The sequence below is a fragment of the Gorilla gorilla genome, chromosome 20 (genome assembly GCF_029281585.2).
Source record: "Gorilla gorilla gorilla isolate KB3781 chromosome 20, NHGRI_mGorGor1-v2.1_pri, whole genome shotgun sequence".
Lineage (NCBI taxonomy): Eukaryota > Metazoa > Chordata > Mammalia > Primates > Hominidae > Gorilla > Gorilla gorilla.
The window spans coordinates 27,301,530-27,317,605 of NC_073244.2; the positions used below are offsets into that span (position 1 = coordinate 27,301,530).

At 36.1% G+C, this 16,076-nt stretch overlaps 1 protein-coding gene across 1 annotated transcript in view; it reads left to right on the forward strand.

Moving 5' to 3' along the window:
- The window catches only part of LOC101137462 (putative zinc finger protein 66), a 42,643-nt gene that overhangs the window by 16,148 nt on the left and 10,419 nt on the right, over nt 1-16,076 (forward strand). The window contains 3 exon segments of the mRNA XM_019014851.4: nt 1,509-1,635; nt 2,769-2,864; nt 14,504-16,076. Coding sequence (XP_018870396.3) covers nt 1,509-1,635; nt 2,769-2,864; nt 14,504-16,076 — 1,796 coding nt within the window.

Consider the following 16,076-nt stretch of genomic DNA (forward strand, 5'->3'; position numbering starts at 1 on the left):
TTATCAACAGGAATTTATGATCTGCAATATTAAAAATGTTCCCTTTGTGGCTGTTGAACATGGAAAGATGTGGATACTCAAGATTTCTATTGGGGAAAACTGTGGTCCTTAGTAAAGATGGAGAAAATATAATGTTGAGGCTCCATTCATGTGTTCCATTAGCTGTATGCTGAACAGGATTAAAGAATTGCTTATTTAGGTCGGGCGTGGTGGCTCATGCCTGTAATCCCAGCACTTTGGGAGGTTGAGGCAGGCAGATCGCCTGAAGTCAGGAATTCGAGACCAACCTGGCCAACATGGTGGAACCCTGTCCCTACTAAAAATATAACAATTAGCCTGGCGTGATGGCAGGCACCTGTAATCCCAGCTACTTGGGAGGCTGAGGGAGGAGAACCACTTGAACCCAGGAGGCGGAGGTTGCAGTGAGCTGAGATCGTGTCATTGCACTCCAGCCTGGGGGACAAGAGTGAGACTTAATCTCAAAAAAAAAAAAAAAGAAAGAAAATTGCTCATTTAAATGTGATGACATTTATTACCCAGAAATTCTGAAAAAAATTATTAGGAGATACCTGCTTTCTAGGGTGTTAATGAAGCCTGCTTAATATTACTACTAAAAATTACAGAACATAGGAGGTATCTGTATTTTGAGGTTTGCATAAAACTGATGATTCTTTTTGATTACATTCAGATTTTATTTGCTTTTTTTAAAAAGGAATATTTCAATAGTGATGCTGTATTCTTCTGTATGCATTAACACATCATAAAAATTTGTCCTAGTGCAGTTAATGGTTAATGATTCACTTGCTTAAATAGGTCTCTGACAGACTTTTTTTTACTATATAGCTAATTATTTTTCTCTTCATTATTAAGTTTCATTATGCAGCTGATGTGAACAAACAATCATATTTAATCTGGCAGCTGTTCTTTTTTCTTTTTTTCTACATATTTTTCTTTGGAAAATTAAGGCTCTTATCTTTGTTTACAGGCCAGAAAAACTGGAAAAAACACAGGCTCTTCCACTTACTGGATGTTTGACAAAATATCCTTCTTGGGCCAAAAACATTGACATTATTGGTTAGCTTGCTAGAAATTCAAAAAATCAGACTTTATTCCAGATCTTCTGCAAAAAAACCCTGCATAACAAGGTCTTCAGCTTATTGTACATACTAAAACATGCCTTTTTCATCTGAAAAATATTCAAAACTCATTCCATATGATGTAAATATAGCACTCAAAAATGTACATGTTTGTGTTCATGCCCTTAATTTTATAGTTTATTTTCTAGAAAAATATATGAACTGATGTTGTGGATCTTATGCTCCTTTTTTTTCTCAGAGTTAGAGAATAGTTTAGAGAATATTTCTGTGTTGAAAATTATTTTATAGGATAACTTTAGTCAGTCCTGTAAGTCAGAAGCAGTTATCTTTACTCTCTCATTTCACCTTAAGTCATATTAAAAATTCCGCCCATAACCACTTGGTGAAAATGTGTGTGTGTATATTTTTCAGGGGCCATTGCAATTTAGAGATGTGGCCATAGAATTCTCTCTGGAGGAGTGGCATTGCCTGGACATGGCACAGCGGAATTTATATAGGGATGTGATGTTAGAGAACTACAGAAACCTGGTCTTTCTTGGTGAGAAAAACTTTAATACATAACTCATAATATACACAAATTGTTTTATTTCTCTTTTTTGTAGAATGTTAGTAATTTATTCTTTTTATAAAAGAGTTTCAGATCCAGTTTTTCAAGAAAATCTTCAGAATTTGTTCATTTAGAAAAGAATTACTTTGGTGCCTCATGCCTGTAATCCCAGCACTTTGGGAGGCTGAGGCAGGGGGATTACCTGAGGCCAGGAGTTTGAGACCAGCTGGCCAAAATGCTGAAACCCCAACTCTAATAAAAGTACAAAAAATTAGCTGGGGGCTGTGGCATGCACCTATAATCCCGGACTTGGGAGAGTGAAGCAGGAGAATCACTTGAACTCAGGAGGTGAAGGTTGCAGTGAGTTGAGATCATGACATTGCACTGCAGCCTGGGCAACAGAGCAAGATTCTGTCTCAAGGAAGAAAAAAAAAAAGAAAGAAAAGAAAAGAATTTCTTCAAGATATTTCATCTTAATACAAACTTTCCACATTTCTGAGGTGAGTTATATTCTTCACTCTAAATTAGTGGTAATTCCAGAAATTTGCTGACTTAAAATATCGTAGCTTCCACCTGAAAATCTACTTGCCACCACCAAGTTTTGATTCAGTAGTACCAGGTAGTAAAATTAGGAAACCTACAAATTGAGAGTATTTTCTTTTCTTTTCTTTTCTTTTCTTTTTTTTTTTTGAGACAGAGTCTCACTCTGTTCCCCAGGCTGGAGTGCAGTGGTGCAATCTGGGCTTACTGCAACATCCACCTCCCAAGTTTCTCCTGCCTCAGCCTGCCGAGTATGTGGGACTACAGGCACACATCACTATGCTCGGCTAATTTTTGTATTTTCAGTAGAGATGGGGTTTCACCATGCTGGCCAGGCTGGTCTCAAACTCCTGACCTTAGGATCTGCCTGCCTCAGCCTCCCAAGGTGCTGAGATTACAGGCATGAGCCACTGCACCAGGAAAATTGGAAGTATTTTCTAAATATTTAGAAATCTCTGTTACAACTTTGTATTTTGTTATTAATTTACTAGAATATTTTATCACATCATCTTTCCTGAGCACATTACTAGCTTGTAATTGGAGAATGTGAGCAAGATTCATGTTATTTATTTTTGATAAAACAGGTATTGTTGTCTCAAAGCCAGACCTCATCACCCATCTGGAGCAAGGAAAAAAACCTTCGACTATGAAGAGACATGAGATGGTAGCCAACCCCTCAGGTAGGTGTGAGTGAAAATGAATACAACAGACAACACAGTAAGAAGTCCAAGGTCAAAGAGAAAGCCAGTCCTTAAGGTGTGATTCTGGAAGCTGTGTTCCAAAGGAACTTCCTGGGCAGCTGTTTTTTTTGTTTTTTGTTTTTGTTTTTGTTTTTGTTGTTTTAAATTTTGCTCTCACAAAGGGGCATATTGTCTTATGCTTTTAAATTCTCTAAAAATTCTACTTTTCTCTCAGTGAGCTTCCTTCACATTCACAGTGAGAGCCAAAGTCCTCTTCATGGCATATAAGAGACAGCACAATCCAGCTGCTTTTTCATTGTTTTGGGGACACACAGATATCTTCCTAATTTTGAGAAACTGAAACTATTTTTTAGTTTTCTTTTTGTATCCGGTCTGAAATTTGTGAGAGTAGTAGTTTCTGTTGCATTTTTTTTTTGTTCATTTTTGTGCACAGTCCATTCTATTTTTATTACTATATAGTCTTGAAATATAGTTTGAAATTATAAGTACGATATTCTGTTTTCTTCTTTTTCCTCAAGATTGCTTTGGCTATTCAAAGTTTATTTTAGTTTCATGTAAATTTTAGAATTGTATTTTCCATTATTGTAAAAAAAACTGCAATTTTAATAGGAAGATTATTGAGTCTATAAATCACTTTGGATAATATGATACTTTAATAATATTTATTCTTTTAATTCATTGACATAAAATATTTTAAAATTAATTTTTATCTTCTAATCTTTTTATTTTGTTATTGTAAACTTTTTTTACCTCCTTGGTTAATTTTTTCTCAGGAATTTATTTAATGCTATATTAAATAAGATTTTTTCTTCCTCATCAGATAGTTTGTTTTAAGTGTAAGAAACCATACATACACTTGTGTGTTTAATTTTATATTTTGCTAATTTACTGAGTGTATTTATTAGTTTAGACAGGTTTTAATGTACTGTTTATGGTTTTTTAAATATAAAATTGTGTGATCTACAACCAGCAACTTTTTTTTTTTTTTTTTTGAGAGGGGCTTTCACTCTTTTTGCCCAGGCTAAAGTGCAATGGTGTGATTTTGACTCACTGCAACCTTTGCCTCCTGGGCTCAAGTGGCTCTCCTGCCTCAGCCTCCTGAGTAGCTGGGATTACAGGTGCTCACCACAACACCCAGCTACTTTTTTGTATTTTTTTGGTAGAGACGGTGTTTCACCATGTTGGCAAGGCTGGTCTCAAACTCCTGACCTCAGATGATCTGCCCGCCTCTGCCTCCCAAAATGTTGGGATTACAGCCATGAGCCACCATGCCTGGCTGGAATTTTTTATTTCTGTGAATAATTCTTCTGCCACATACTTCCATTACTACATTCAAATAGAAGCATTGACAATGGACACAATATAGTTTTGTATTGGTGTCTGAATTTGATGGAGTAAACACCTCTTCAAGTTTTCATAAACTGATTTTAGAAGCATTTCCTCAGGGAACTGTGTGGGTTTCTTTTTTCTTTTTTTTTTTTTTTTTGAGATGGAGTTTTGCTCCTGTTGCCCAAGATGGAGTGCAATGGTGCGATCTCATCTCACCGCAACCTCCGCCTCTTGGGTTCCAGCGATTCTCCTGCCTCAGCCTCCCAAGTAGCTGCAAATACAGGCATGCGCCACCATGCCTGGGTAATTTTGTATTTTTAGTAGAGAAGGCGTTTCTCCATGTTGGTCAGGCTGGTCTTGAACTCCTGACCTCAGGCAATCCGCCCGCCTCAGCCTCCCAAATTGCTGGAATTACAGGTGTGAGGCACCGCACCCTGCCCAATTGTGTGGGTTTCTATGTAGGCAGAACTGACCATAAACTTGGCTCAGGTAACTGAAACTGAGTCATAGAACCGCTTCAGGGATCCCAGTAAAGTCCAAAGTCTGCAGGCCTGCCTACATTGTTGTAAATGTGTGCCTTCCTCCAGGTCTCTTGAATGTCAGGACCTCTGCCAGACTCTGACTGGGAGGAGTTTGGATTGGTTACAGAGTAAGTTCAGAATTCTCAGTGGGACCAAGTTGGGTGAACCCTATCCTGGTCTGTAGCCATGAGTAGGGGTCCTGCAGTTTCCCACCTGACTAAGGGCAGGGTCTCTTCTGAAGAGAACACTTCTCAATCTTAAGCTTTAGCAGCATTTCACAACTCCCTCCCTGGATCTCAAATCTCTCTTAGAGGCGTGTATTTTGGAGATGGGGTCTTGCTACATAACCCAGGCTCTGGTCTCAAAATCCTGGCCTGAAGCAGTTCTCCAACGTTAATGTACCATGTAGCTGTCATTACAGGTGTGAGCCATAATGCCTATTTCTCTCATAAAGGCATTTTTGTCAGAGATGGCTGACTTTTTTTTGCTGTAAGGGAATATGGAAATAGGGACTTTTAATCTTTTCATCTTACTGATGTCACTCTCCCTATATATTTTTACTTTCTATTTTCTCTTTCAGATTTGTCTGTAAATTTAGATTCAGATGTTTAGGACAATGTGCTAGAATTTGCATGGTATGCCTGAAGTAAATTAGATAACTCATAGGGACCCATAATACTAAAATAGTTACTTATGAATTTAAGTTTGCTGCAAGCAAAAAGGAATTAAAGGATTTTCATCTTTTTTTAGCCTATATCTAAATAATAACATAGTTTATTTCTCAATATTTGTTTTACATATCACAGGGTCTAACCCTATTCTGCAAATTATATAATTTTAAATTTAACAATGTAAGGCTACTCTTTGCTTCTAAAGTTTGATTATAGCAGTTTTATTTTGTGTAAAAATACCATATATTTAAAACATGAAAAGTAACTGTAGTTTCCTTAAAATGCTAATTTTTAAGTTTCTCATTAGAATCTTCTATTTATAATTATACTGCATATTCTCTGAAATTTTACTGCCACACAGGGCATGCCAATGATTCAGAATACCTGCATTTAGTGAGTACACACTAACAGTTAAATATTTCAGTTACCTAGAAACATTTTTATTTTTTTTGAGATGGAGTCACACTCTGTCACCCAGCCTGCGGTGCAGTGGTGTGATCGTGGCTCACTGCAACTTCCACCTTCCAGGTTCAAGCAATTCTCATGCCTCAGTCTCTCAAGTAGCTGGGGTTGCAGGCATGTGTCACCACCACTGGCAAATTTTTGTATTTTTAGTAGAGACAGGGCTTCACCAAGTTGGCCAGGCTGGTCTTGAACTCCTGACCTCAGGTGATCTGCTTGCCTTGGCCTTCCAAAGTGTTGAGATAACAGTTGTGAGCCACCACACCTGGCCTGACAATTTTTTAATAATACATCAATGTTGCATGCTAGATTTTATGAGTAAACATTTCTTTTATTATTGTTTTGAAGTTTTATATTAGTGTGTTTTTTCAGTGTAGGTTTTTTTTTTTGGGGATGGAGTTTTGCTCTGTCACCCAGGCTGGAGTGCATTGTCGTGATCTTGGTTCACTGTAACCTCTTCCTCGAGGGCTCAAGTGATTCTTCTGCCTTGACCTCCTGAGTAGCTGGGACTACTGGCGTGCGCCACCATGCCTGGCTAATTTTTGTATTTTTAGAAGAGATGTGGTTTCACCATATTGGCCAGTCTGGTCTGGAACTGGTGACCTCGTGATTTGCACACCTCAGCCTCCCAAAGTACTGGGATTACAGTTATGATCCACTGCACCTGGCCTCAGTGTAGGTTTCTTACCATTAGTTTATTGGGTGTTTTGGTTTTACTTATGTATTATAATTTTAGACAATTTGCAATTCTGCTTGTATACTTTAAGTCAGTTTTAGGTTTAAGAGATAAATTATGCATGTCTGTCACAATCAGGTTACATATGTATGTCTGTTTATCTATAAATATGACCCCAATTTTAGTTATGGCTTATCTTATACTCTTTCTTAGCTTATTTTCCATGGTAGTTTTATCTTGTCTAAGTAAGTACTCATGGGGATAGTCTTATTTTACCATGTGTTTAGTCATTAATATGTATTTCCTTTCATGAGAGAAACATTTTTGTGATTTGAAGGTAATTTTCAAAAAAATATGTAATTTTTTTTTCAGTTTTTCTTTAAAAAAATTGTTTTAAAAACACATAATGTAAAATTTACCATCTTAAATCTATTGAAGTGTACATTTCAGGGCCAGGCATGGTGGTGGCTCTGATCTGTAATCCCAGGATTTTGGGAGGCCAAGACAGGAGGATACCTGGAGCCCAAAAGTTTGAGACCAGCCTGGGTAGCATATGGAGACTCTCCTCTATAAAAAAAATTAATACTAGCCAGGCATGGTGGTGTGCAGCTGTGGTCCCAGCTACTTGGGAGATTGAGGGGGAGTCAAAATTGTGCCACTACACTTTAGCTTAGGTGACACAGTGAGACCCTGTCTCAAAAAAAGAGTTGTTCATTTCAGGCATGTTAATTATATTCACACTGTCATGCAAAAGGCTTCTAGAAACTTTACATCTTGTAAAACTAAAACTCAATGCCCATTAAGTAACAACTGCTCATTTTACTCTTTCCAGCCCTTGACAGACAAACCTTCCACTTTCTGATTTTATGATTTTGACTACTTAAGATATCTCATATAAGTGGAATCATACAGTATCCATACTTTTGTTACTGGATTAATTCAGGTGGCATAATATTTTCAATGTTCATCTTAAAATGTGACAAGATTGTTCTTTTTATTTAAAGTGGAATAATATTCCATTGTATGTGTATGTTATATTTTTTGATGTGTTTATAAATCAAGAGATATATGGTGGTTTAGCCTTTTGGCTTTTGTGAATACTGGTACAAAATACATGTATTTTCAATTATGTCTTCCAGGTCCTGTGTTGCATATTTTGTTTTTTTGTTGTTTTCTTTCTTTCTTTCTTTTTCTTTTTTGAGATGGAATCTTGCTCTGTTGCCCAGGCTAAAGTGCAGTGGTGCGATCTCGGCTCACTGCAAGCTCTGCCTTCTGGGTTCAAGTGATTCCCCTACCTCAGCCTCCCAAGTAGCTGGGATTACAGGTGCACGTCACATCGCCAAGGTAATTTTTGTGTTTTTAGTAGAAATGGTATTTCACCATGTTGGCCAGGCTCGTCTCAAACTCCTGACCTCAGGTTATCTGCCCACCTCAACCTCCCAAAGTGCTAGGATTACAGGCTTGAGCTACTGCACCTGGCCTGTGTTACATATTTTAGATATAGATTTATAAATGAGGAATATTTATAACATTTTAAAATAATGGCTGTGTCTTTGTTTTCCACCAGCAATCAACATGGGTTTTATTTTTATTACACCTAATGAGTGTGAGGCGATTTTGTTGGTATTGTGCTTTTTGTTTTCATTTCTCTACAAATTAGTAATTTTGTGTGTTTTTTCAAATGCTTTTTCCCATTTGTTTATTTTTATGTCTAAGTATTTTATTTAAAATATATTATTGTATCATTCAAGGAAATAATCCAACTTTGTTTTATCAGTGTTGACATTCAGTTTTCAACATTTTTTGAAGAGATTATTTCTCTCTATTTTGTATGCATGGCAACTCTGTGGAAGATCGTTTGATCATATACAGAACGGTTTATTTCTGAGCTGTCTATTCTGTTCTTTTATCTGTTTGTCTTTGTGTATCACATTGTTTATGTTCCATAGCTTTTAACTGTAGGTTGTATTGACATCTTTGAAAAATAAAATTTGTTGCCCCCTGAGCAAGAATATGTTGAAGAGTGTGTTTCATATTCACATATTTGTGAATCTGCCAGTTTGACTTTTGCTTTTAATTCCTAGTTTCATTAAGTTTTTGTTAGAAAACACACAGTGTATAATTTTAGTGTTTTTAAAGTGATTGGTTGTTGTTTTGAGACAAGATCTTACTGTCACCCAGGCTCCAATGCAGTGGCATAATTGTGGCTCATTGTAGCCTCAGCCTCCTGGGCTCAAGTGATCCTTTCACCTCAGGTTTTTGAGTAGCTAGGACTACAGACATGCACTACCATGTCTGGCTAATTGTTTGCTAGTTTATAGTGTTAGGATCTCACTATTTTGCCCAGGCTGGTCTCAAACTTTTGGCCCCAATGGATCTCCCAAAGTTTTAGAATTACAGGCAGAAGCCATGGCACCCATGGTATTTTTAAATTTAATAAAGCTTGGGTATGTGTCCTAACAGAATACACCAGACGCAAATAAGAATGTTGTGTATTATCTTGGTTTTGACGGGAGAGTATTTTATGTATCTATGAAGCCTATTTGGTCTATAATATGGTTTGGATGTCCTTGTTGTCCAAACCTCATGCTGCAATATAAATCCTCAATGTTGGGTGTGGGACCTGGTGGGACATATTTGGGTCATGAGGGTGAATTTCTCATGAATGGCTTGGTACATACTCTTGGCAACCAAAAAGATTAGACTCTATCAATTCAAATAAGAGCTGGTTCATTAAAAGAATCTGGCTTCTTCACCTCACACTTGCTCTGTCTCTTACCATATAATATATCCAGTTATTCCTTACCTTCCACCATGATTTTAAGCTTCCTGAAATCCTCATTTGAAGCAGATGCTGACACACACTTCTTGTACAGTCTGCTGAGCTGTGAGCCAAATAAACCTTTTTTCTTTATAAATTATGCACTCTCAAGTATTGCTCTATATGCAAAATAATTAATATGGTCTATAATATTGTCACAGTTTTCTCTTTCTTATTTTATATCTGAATTTTCTATTTATTAATTGCAAATGGGTTCTTGCTGTCTACAATGATTATGTTGCTATGTATGCCTTGCTTCACTTTTGTCAATATTTGCTTTATATATTTTGGAGCCCTGATGTTATACACATATACATATAGATAGATAAATATTATAGTTATAGCTTCCTGCTAAATCAATTCACTTTACCATAATGTAATACCAGTCATTGTCCCATGGTCGTACTTGAGTTAAAGCATATTCTGTCTAATATAATTATGACCACCTTACTCAATTGTGGTTACTATTTTCATGGTACATAACCTTTTTTCATTCTGTTACTTTCACCCTATTTGACTCAATGCTAAAAGGAGTCTCTTGTAGGGAGCATAGTGTATGCTTTTTAAAAAACCACTCAGGCATTCTATATCTTTTTTTAATATTTTCATTATGCATATATTCATTTATTATTCATTTTATTTTATTTTATTTTATTTTTTGAGATGGAGTTTCACTGTTGTTACCCAGGCTGGAGTGCAATGGTGCAATCTCAGCTCACTGCAATCTTCACCTCCTGGGTTCAAGCGATTCTCCTGCCTCAGCCTTCCAAGTAGCTGGGATTACAGGCACATGCCACCACACCTGGCTAATTTTTTGTATTTTTAGTAGAGACGGGGTTTTCCCATGATGGCCAGGCTCATCTTGAACTCCTGACCTCAGGTAACCTGCCCACCTTGGCCTCCCAAAGTATTGGGATTACAGGTGTGAGCCACTGCGCCTGGCCTCATGTATTTTTGAGATAGGATCTCACTCTGTCAACCAGGCTGATTTGCATGGCTCATGGCTGCTCGAACCTCCCAAACTCAGATGATCCTCTCATTTCAGCCTCTCAAGTAGCTGGGTTACATGAATGTGCCCTCACACCCAGCTAGCTTTTTTTGTATTTTTCATAGAGACAGAGTTTTGCCATGTTGCCCAGGCTGATCTTGAACTTTTGGGATCAAGTAATCGGCCCACCTTGGCCATCCAAAGTCCTAAGATTACATTTCAAAGATTATATTTCATTTCATTAAGTAGTTTAATGAGAGTCCTGTATTTTTGTATCTACTGAATGATTTGGTGAAAGAAATTTGCATTGCTTTTACTATTAGCTTTCAGTAACAATGCAGTAATTATGCAAAAGCTAATATATGTGCTGCCTTCTGTTTTATTAGTTTACTTTTTCACCTTTATACTCATAACAAATTATTTTAATTCTGTAGCTTTTTGATGTGTTTTGAAATCAGAAATGGTAGTGCCTCCAACATTGTTCCTTTTTGGTAGGTTGTTGGGTACTTTATTGTCTCTTTAGATTCCATATACTTTTGGATTTGCTGTTTTTATTTCTTCAAAAATGCAATGAGACATTTGAAAAACATTGAATTAAATCTGTAGATTAAATTGAGCAGTACAGACATCTTCACAATATTAATTATTTCTTTTTCAGTTTGTTTTTGAGGTGGAGTTAAAATCACTCACCTCAACCTCCCAAAGTGCTGGGATTACAGGTGTGAGTCACTGCACACAGCCCAGTTTTCTGAACAAGTGCATGCTCAAGAGTGTGTTTTCTCATTTCCATATATTTGTAAATTTATCAATTATTTATATTATTGTTTTATATGCTAATTCCATTTTTGTCATAGAAAGTAATCTATAAAATTTCAGTTTTAAAAAATGTGTTAAGGCTTCATTTTTGGCCTAACTTGTGGTCTACATAGGAGAATGCTGTATGAGCTATTGAGAAGGCTGTGTATCCTGATGTTGTTGAGGAGTGTTCTCTATACCTTCATTAGAAATAATTGTTTTTTACTGCCTTCTAGTCCTCTGTTCCCTTATTAATATTCTGTCTTGTTTTATTATTACAGAAAATGAAGTATTGAAATATCCTACTATAATTATATTGCTCTCTGTGTGTATTCAATTTTGTATTTGCTTTATATATTTGAAACTCTAATCTGAGACACACACATGCAAATTCATACATGTATAAACAAATTTGTCATAGATTCCCAGTGAAAGAATACATATATTGTTTAAAGCCCTTCTTTGTCTTCTTGAAGTTTTGACTTAAAGTACATTTTATAAAATATGACATTTTCTTACTTAAGATGCAGCTTGTGTAATATTATTTTGAGCTCTTTTGCTCTAATTTGGTTAATATTTACATGAAATTTCTACTTCCATCTTTCCACTTTCAGTCTTTTTTTATCATTAGATCTCAACTGACTTGTAAAAAGGCAAGTTGAATCTTGATTTTTAAAATTTTTTAATAAACCTTTTTATTTAAAGTATGTCTCTTGATTTGGAGAGATAATTATATATATTTAAATAGTTTTCTGCAAAAGAAAAACTTATGTTATTTTATTGTTTTATTTTATTCTTGTGTCTTTGTCTCTCATTTTCTCTTTCTGTCTTTTTTTTTATTTTTGTATTGACATGCTTTCAGTTTCTTTCTTATTTTCTTTTGTGTATCTGTACAGACATTTTCTAAGTGGTACCTTCTGGGATTACATAAAACCTCTAAAAGATCCAACAATATATTTAAATGTGGTAAAAAATCAACTTCAGTTTCATACAAAAATTTTTCATCATTACATCTGCCTTCCATTTTGTTAGTGAGTTTGCCAATTATATTTTTTATGTTTGTATATTCATTAACATGTTTATAATAATTTCTATAGTTTTTATCTTTTAAATTTTAGAGAACAATTAAAAATGTTTTCTGCACCATTATGATAATGTTAAGAAATTCCATTTTTGTGTATGTGCATATCTTTCCCAGAAAGTTACATATTTTCATATGATTATGGGTTGTTTTCTTTCACTATGTTATTTTCAGTGGAGGAACATCACCATCTTTGATATGTCAGGCATATGCAGTGGCAATATACATTCTCAGGATTTGGTTACTTTGGAAGTGCTTCTTTCTATTTGGTAGTAAAATTGTGGTGATGCTATTATTCTCACTTGACAGCTTTTTTTAAATTATTATTTTAACTTTAACAATATCACAGTTTCCTTCTCACTTGCAAAAATTTTTTTTGATAAATTCACTTGTTATATCATGAGACTATGCTTATAAATGACACATCATTTTTATCTTACAGCTCCCAAAATTCTCTTATCTGTGATTTTTGAAATTTTGCTTATTATGTGTGTTTGTCATAAATATCTTGGTGTGTACATTTTTAAAGAAATTTTCCAGTTATGTTTTGTATTTTTTAATCCACGATTTTTGTTTTTTGCTATTTAAATGTTTCTGGTTGTTATTCTCATTTTTCTGATCTTCAGTAGTTGCCTGTGTTCCTATTTAACTTACTGAATATTATTCAATTTATTTTATTTTATTTATTTATTTTATTATTATTTTCTGAGACAGAGTCTGTCTCTGTCACCTCAACTGGAGTGCAGTGGGGCAGGCTCACTGCAACCTCCATCTCCCAGGTTCAAGCAATTCTCTTGCCTCAGCCTCCTCAGTGGCTGGGATTATAGGTGCTCACAACCACACTTGGCTATTTTTTTATATTTTTAGTAGAGATAAGGTTTCACCATGTTGGCCAGGCTAATCTTGAACCTCTGACCTCAAATGATCCATCCACCTTGGCCCCTTAAAGTGCTGGGATTACAGCTGTGAGCCATCCTGCCCACCCTATTTTATTATATTTTTGAGACAGGCTTCCTCTGTTGTCCAGGCTGTAGTGCAGAGGTACAATCTTCACTCACTGATGGGGCCATGTTGCTCTAATATTTTGTATTCATTGTAATCTTGGATTGAGATTTGGACATTAACAAAAAGCTACCTGTTAGAATCTTTAAGATATAACTTTATTCTGGCATAGTCTGAAATCAATTGTCATGGCTAGAGATTTTGGGAATTTCTCAAACGTGTTTTTAGGATGTGTCTTGTCTAAAATTTTGTGTTTACTGTTTAGTTAAATTGGCTTATTCATATTTCTTCTTAATAATCAGTAATCACTTGCTAGACTTATTCCCTGTTTGGGGTAGGGCAGTATCTCTGTTTCTGTGACATTTATGTTTAGACTCAGCAGACTCAAACTGTTAATCCAACTTATTTCATCATTTCCTTCAGCATTTTATGTCATGGGAGACACTTACCAGTGTCTAGAAAAGCCCCTAAAAGCCAAAAATAAAGATGTATGTGCCAATATTTTTCCTGTTTTTTAAAAGAAACCAGGATTTGGCAATTTACATTTGTGTGTGTGTGTGTGTGTGTGTGTGTGTGTGAGAGAGAGAGAGAGAGAGAGAGAGAGAGTCTCGCCCTGTTACCTATGCTGTAGTTCAGAGGCATGATCTACAATATCTGCCATTACAGAGTCTCACTCTGTCACCCAGGCTGGAGTGCAGTAGTATGATGGCAGCTTACTGCAACCTCTGCCTCCTGGGTTCAAACAATTCTCTGCCTCACCCTCCTGAGTAGCTGAGATTACAAGTGCCTGCACCATGCCTGTCTAGTTTTTTGTGTTTTTAGTAGAGATGGTTTCTCACCATCTTGGCCAGGCTGCCTTTGAATTCCTGACCTCATGATCAACCCATGTCAGCCTCCCAAAGTGCTGAGATTACTGGTGTGAACCATCACGCCTGACCAGCAATTTACTTTTAAAGGCACAATGTTGTACTGGAGAGCAGGAAGAGCTCTGTTGGGTATAAGTAACAGACTTTTTTTTTTCTTCTATGTGGCTCTTTGCATTGTACTCATCTTGGGCCCTTCATACACTTAACTCATTTATAAATTTTTTACAAATGTATTTTGGGCAGTATGTTTTTGTTACATTTATATGTCCAGGAAGAAATTACAGCTTGTGATATTTTGCTACGTCATCTTGTTTATGTAGTTTGTATAATTTTATAGGTTAGATTTGTAAAGTATGTTTATCTGAGTCTAGCAAGTGAAGTAATGTGTTTTTATGGTTTCTTTCAGTTTTATGTTCTCATTTTAACCAAGACCTTTGGCCAGAGCAGAGCATAAAAGATTCTTTCCAAAAGCTGATACTGAGAAGACATAAAAAATGTGGACATGATAATTTACAGTTAAAAAAAGGCTGTGAAAGTGTGGATGAGTGTAAAGTGCACAAAAGAGGTTATAATGGACTTAACCAATGTTTCACAACTACCCAAAGCAAAGTGTTTCAATGTGATAAACATGGGAAAGTCTTTCATCAATTTTCAAATACAAACAGACATAAGATAAGACATACTGGAAAAAAACCTTTCAAATTTATAGAATGTGGCAAAGCTTTTAACCAGTCCTCAACCCTTACTACACATAAGAAAATTCATACTGGAGAGAAACCCTATAAATGTATAGAATGTGGCAAAGCCTTCAACCGGTCCTCACACCTTACTACACATAAGATAATTCATACTGGAGAGAAACGGTACAAATGTGAAGACTGTGGCAAAGCCTTTAACCGCTCCTCTAACCTTACTACACATAAGAAAATTCATACTGGAGAGAAACCCTACAAATGTGAAGAATGTGGCAAGGCCTTTAAGCGCTCCTCTATCCTTACTACACATAAGAGAATTCATACTGGAGAGAAACCCTACAAATGTGTAGAATGTGGCAAAGTTTTTAAGTACCTTTCTTCCCTTTCTACACATAAGATAATTCATACTGGAGGGAAACCCTACAAATGTGAAGAATGTGGCAAAGCCTTCAACTGGTCCTCACACCTTACTACACATAAGAGAATTCATACTGGAGAGAAACCCTACAAATGTGAAGAATGTGGCAAAGGCTTTAAGTACTCCTCTACCCTTACTAAACATAAAATAATCCATACTGGAGAGAAACCCTACAAATGTGAAGAATGTGGTGAAGCCTTTAAGTACTCCTGTTCCCTTACTGCACATAAGATAATTCATACTGGAAAGAAACCTTACAAATGTGAAGAATGTGGCAAAGTGTTTAAGCACTCTTCTCCCCTTTCTAAACATAAGAGAATTCATACTGGAGAGAAACCCTACAAATGTGAAGAATGTGGCAAAGCCTTCAGTCGGTCCTCTATTCTTACTACACATAAGATAATTCACACTGGAGAGAAACCCTACGAATGTGAAGACTGTGGCAAAGCCTTTAACCGCTCCTCTAACCTTACTAAACACAAGAAAATTCATACTGGAGAGAAGCCTTACAAATGTGAAGAATGTGGCAAGGCCTTTAAGTGCTCCTCTATTCTTACTACACATAAGAGAATTCATACTGCAGATAAACCCTACAAATGTGAAGAATGTGGCAAAGACTTTAAGTACTCCTCTACCCTTACTAGACATAAGAGAATTCATACTGGAGAGAAACCCTACAAATGTGAAGAATGTGGCAAAGCTTTTAATCATCCCGCAACCCTTTTTTCACATAAGAAAATTCATACTGGAGGGAAACCACACAAGTGCGATAAATGTGGCAAAGCCTTTATCTCATCCTCAAACCTCAGTAGACATGAGATAATTCATATGGGAGGGAATCCCTATAAATGTGAAAACGTGACAAA